General features: G+C 40.8%; 1 protein-coding gene across 1 annotated transcript in view; it reads right to left on the reverse strand.

Moving 5' to 3' along the window:
* LOC107677757 (dihydropyrimidine dehydrogenase [NADP(+)]) overlaps positions 1-5,400 on the reverse strand; it is a 177,070-nt gene that overhangs the window by 99,168 nt on the left and 72,502 nt on the right. Inside the window, exons 9-10 of the mRNA XM_016472774.1 lie at positions 3,826-3,933; positions 3,312-3,481 (exon numbers count right to left, since the gene is read on the reverse strand). Coding sequence (XP_016328260.1) covers positions 3,312-3,481; positions 3,826-3,933 — 278 coding nt within the window. The remainder of the gene's footprint in view (positions 1-3,311; positions 3,482-3,825; positions 3,934-5,400) is intronic.

The raw sequence follows: 5,400 nt of genomic DNA on the forward strand, positions 1-5,400 counted from the left end.
ATGTTGACCAATCGTATTAGCACATGGTTTCCCCTTAGGACTGGCAGGAAGAACTGACAGGCTCGACACACTGCTAGCATTTCCAGGCAGTTGATGTGGAAGCCTTTCTCCGCCTTCGACCAGTGGCCGAAAGTCGGTATGCCTTCGCACAGCGCTCCCCAACCTGTGTTGGAGGCATCTGTCGTGACAACTGTCCTTCTGCAAACCATTCCCATGGTCACGCCCTGTTCCATCCAGCGAGAGCTCTTCCAGGGGACCAGGACTGTTATATAGGCCTGATTCACCCTGATCTGCAGGTGTCCATGACGCCACGCATGGGATGAAACCCGTGGTTTCAGCCAGCGCTGAAGGGGGCACATACGAAGCAGACCCAACTGTAGTGCTGGCGATGCCGCAGCCATGAGGTCCAGCATCCTCTGAAACATTTTGAGAGGGCGAGTGGTGCCAATCTCGAAGGAGGCCACCAATCTCCATATGGTCAGAGCCCGTTCCGGCACGACTACAGCTCTCATTTGGGCTGAGTCGAAAATTGTTCCCGGGAATGATATTCGCTGGCTGGGGAACAACGCGCTCTTGGCAAAATTGAACCTGAGTCCCAGGCGCTCTAGGTGGCTGAGGAGGAGGGTCCTGTGTGATACAAGTTCTGCCTCCGACTGGGTCAGAACGAGCCAGTCGTCGAGGTAGTTGAGAATGCGGATTCCCATCTGTCTCAGAGGGGAGACCCACGTCCATGCACTTCGTAAAAGTGCGGGGGGCCAGGGGCAGCCCAAAGGGAAGGACCGTGTATTGATAAGCCACTCCCTCGAAAGCGAATCTCATGAATCGCCTGTGACGGGGGGCTATCTGGATGTGAAAGTATACATCCTTCAGGTTCAGAGAAAAGAACCAGTCTTCTGAGCGAATTTGCGCAAGGATCTGTTTCAGCGTAGTCATCCTGAACGACCTTTTCATGAGGGCGTGATTCAGGCGTCTGAGATCGAGGATGGGTCGGAGGCCACCATCTTTTTTGGGGACGAGGAAGTAACGGCTGTAGTAGCCCGACTCGCTCTGAGCTGGAGGAACCGTTTCTACAGCTCATTTTGCCAGCAGATTCATCACCTCTGAGCGCAGTACGTGAATGTCCCTGCTTTGCACTAAGGTGGGGACTACGCCGCTGAAGCACGGGGGTCTTCGAGTGAATTAGAGTGAATATCCTCGTTTTATTATCCCCATGACTCATCTCGACACTCCGTGGATGGCCTGCCAAGCTCTTTTAGTAAGCTCTTTTAGAATTGCCGGATAGCGGCAGGGGAAATGCACCGGAACTGCTGCGTCGCTGAGGCAGCGGAGAAGCAGGTCAGCCATGCTGAGAGGTCCCGATTCCAGCTGCAAAGGCGCGTCAATGGCGAGCAGGCTTCGGATCAGCGTAGAGCGTAGTCGTCGCTGAAGGAGAAGAAATCTGAGAATCCTGTGGCGAACGCCTGCTTATATAGCCAGATGGCCCCGCCCATTCTGGCGGGCTTTGGCGGGCTTTGTTGCCATAGGCTCGTACAGCTCCGCTGTCGCGCCATTGGTTAATTTTTTATACACTGCATGAACCAGTGATTGTGCAGTTTCACTGCGTGATTGAAAAAAAAGGCTTCAGTTCAGGAGAAGAAAGGCTTTTTCCCATAGCATCTTAGCAGACGCAGTGCGAGTGTAGTATCGACAGGGAACTGTATTTTTCTATCACCATTTAACTACCTTTGTAGTTTCTACATTTGCATAATACTTTATATACTTTAATGCATAAAATTAAACAATGCATTACAGTGCATTTATATGACTCTTAATCAACCATACTGTATATTCAGTTATATGTTTTAAGGTATAACCATTCTGAATATACGCATATTGTGTATAATGTTTAGTTGTGGGCAAGTGAAAAAATAATTGTATAAGAGTGTAAGCCTTCTTTGTGTCACAATGCTACTGTGTTGGAGCGAGGAACGAAGAGACGAAGAGTACACCAGTAAGGAAATTTTAATGACTTCAAGGGAACCAGGAAAACACACGTAGCTGAGAAGGTTGACACATAAATATAAATACACCAGGAGCAAATGAAGATAATTAATGACACAGCTGGAACTAATGGAACTAATCAGGGAACATAATGGGAACAGGAACAGGAAAACCAAATATGGGCATGGAAACACATGGGGAGCAAAACACACACAAAACACGGAACAGAGTCTGACAACTATACAATGCGATGATGTCTCCAATAACTTTTGAAACACGTCATCAGTCTGTGAAAAGGGTTCATTAAACATCAAGTGGTGACCCAACACAATACCAACGTTTCAGGACAGGAACAGGAAGACCAAATAAGGACATAAACATAACCTGGAGCACATGGGGGAAGAAACCACACACAGACAGGGAACAGAGTCTGACACTTTGTTCCTGTTCATTTATTCTTTAACCTTAGTCTTGTGTATCTATCCATGGTTTCACATGTTTATTTTTATCATAGATATCAAATTCACAGAGAAAGATCCACTTTGAACTCCTGCTCACTCCACTCCAGATCTTACACTCGATTTCAGATTAGTTATCATAGATATTTTAGTCTGAATATTTTTACTGTCAGCTTATTCCATTAAGTAAGGCCATTCAGTTTTTCTCAGCTGACTTTTATTGTTTTTATTCTGACTGTCTGTTATGTAATCTACGGCTAGCTGTGTTAACTTTCATAAGGTTTAATTTGAAATGATTAATATTTCATGTAACTATTCCACATTACAGACTAAATTTTGCTAAATATCAGTAATAACTGAGACAATGGCTTTTGAAACTGGGCAACGTTCTCAATAAAGCAAGTTCTAGGAAAGGTGGATAATGAATATAACACTCATTTTTTTAAAGGTTATATTCCCTTGAATACATTATATCCATTTGGGGATTTGTATTTTTTTTTATTTTAAGGTTTTATGCAACAGTACGCAACTAGTTGCAAAGATATTACATACTGCTTCACTTATAAAAATATTTTTTAAAATGATTGGAATTTTCTTCATTTATGCAAAGAAAATTAATATATACTCAAGGCAGAATATTTTTTGGAGTAAAAGGGTTTGTAAAGGTACATAATATTCTGTCTATCTACTTGTCATTTGAGTCAGCGGTAAAGATGGAGAGAGAATTTGACAGAATTTTAACAAACGGTTAAAAATGTAATTTAAGAGGACAAAAAGAGAAAATGTCTTCTTTAGGACGTGGGGTATACAGCTGTTCCTTCAGTAGGAATCTATCACTGGCTGCAGGTGCTGCTGAACTGACTTTATTTTTACCTCTTCTGGAACAGCGCGAATGTTGGTGAAGCCCTTTCTAAAGACCACAAAGACTCGTCGAGCTCCACAGCGGAGAGCAGAGGTGGCGCAGTCAAATGCTGTGTCTCCTGCACCTAGGACTATCACATTCCCATGCAGCTTTGACAGCTGTGAAAGGCAATTACACATGCCTGCAAAAGACACATGCCACAGAAAAAGACACAACAAACGACCCAAATTGTAGATAAAATTCAGTGCCATGAAATTTAACCATCATCAAACACCATTAACAGAAACTATTAACAGTCTGACCACTGAATGCCACAACTGAGAACTACTGAGGAGAATTGTGTAATAAACACATTTGTTTTTTCCCAGTCTGTGCAATATTGTTACAAGATAACACAACAGGAAATAAGTCAAGTAAAATTACTGTGAAATGATAGCAGTTGATATCCAAATATATACTGTAAATTCAGACTGTTTTACATTGCACCATGTTGAAAATAATTTAAACTGGAATCTCTTTCAGCACCTATTTTACTGGCCTTTGCAACCAAAGGTAGGAAATCCTTTGATGTGTAGAATCCCTGTTCTGTGGTCAAGCCCTCAAAGATCTTGTCCCTGTTTGCTTGTGGAAGACCTGTCAAGCATGAAAAAAATAATTAATAAAGAAGTAGATAATAGATAATAAATGCAACCGTAATGAACATAACTGATAAGAAAAAACTAATAAGCATATATTGCAATGAAAAACATCAAATGTGAATTGTAACTCAGTTCTGTACATGTCAGTTCATTGTAAATTATAAGATGACCCGTTCTTTTTACTTCCAAAAATTACATTCAACAGTATTTTAATGTAATATTACATTAAATGTCCTGTTAGATTGATTAGCGTTTTTCATTGTACATATACTAAGGGAACATAAGGGAACCCATTCTAAACATGTCTAAATTTTATTTCTGTTGATCTTATTCTTCAGTTTTAATTTATCATCATCTACCCACCTTCATGTCTCTTTTAACTCTAAAAGTTATTTGAATAAACAAATGGATGGTGATCACTTTCTCTCAAGCTCAGTGGCAATATAGCATGCCTAATAAATAAATAAATTATAATAATTATAAAAAATATATTAATTACTTACATTAATTCATCCATCCAGTCTCCAAATAATTTATATTATGTACTCTCACATGCTAAACAAAAACTGAACCACAAGTCCAAAAAGTGAGTCGCAACTGTTACTTGTCCCCACTCGAAATAAAATGAGGTGCATGATGCCCCTGAGCACTAATATTCATAGAGCATCTGGCATATTGTAGTAGGGCAAACGATCCATGTTAAAACCTCAGCGAAGTCTTGATTTGTTCAGTTTATATCAAAATTATGAGTACAAACATTAACTGTAACTACTGAGCATAAACACACTTCAGCAATTGAATATAAATCAGTGATCTAATAGAGTTTGTTTGGAATTATGTCCTCCGCAGACACATAACGTATAATAATGAACTAGAGGAACTAGGGCTGGGTAAAAAATATCGATATCTCGATATGAATCGATTCTCATCCTAAATCCCAAGAATCGATTAGTCTAGCCTGTTTTCAGTTAATGGACGGAACATTAAAGGGTACTTCCCATCCAATAAATCGCAATAAGCATTGTGTTTTGGTACTTTTAATATGAAACAAAGTCTCAGATTTCAAATTATGTCCATTGTATTGCAGTATTTAAACAATAAATGCAGTTTTGGCGCTGTTTATTGTAAAGTGACAGATCGCTGTAGCGCCTCAGATCAGCAGACGCAGCACGAGGTGCACGTGAACTGATCATCTCCTCCACATTAATACCAGTTTCAGCACAAAATAGGAGCGGTCCATTGCGATGCAGTTGTGTCTTAATACCGCCTCCATCCAGCAGGGAGAACCGTGCCTCCCCTCCCGGGTCTGTAGGTACTCGACTGGCCAGCGGTGCTTATACGACCTGCGAATTGAAGAAATATTAATATGTAACTGTAACTTTACTATTGTAAAAACTTAATTAATTTTAACCTTCAATATTATAGTAATGTTGTACCAACTGACTCTCATGTATATTTTACA

This window comes from Sinocyclocheilus anshuiensis, unplaced genomic scaffold (assembly GCF_001515605.1).
Source record: "Sinocyclocheilus anshuiensis isolate Anshui unplaced genomic scaffold, SAMN03320099.WGS_v1.1 scaffold985, whole genome shotgun sequence".
In the NCBI taxonomy this organism is placed as follows: Eukaryota; Metazoa; Chordata; class Actinopteri; order Cypriniformes; family Cyprinidae; genus Sinocyclocheilus; species Sinocyclocheilus anshuiensis.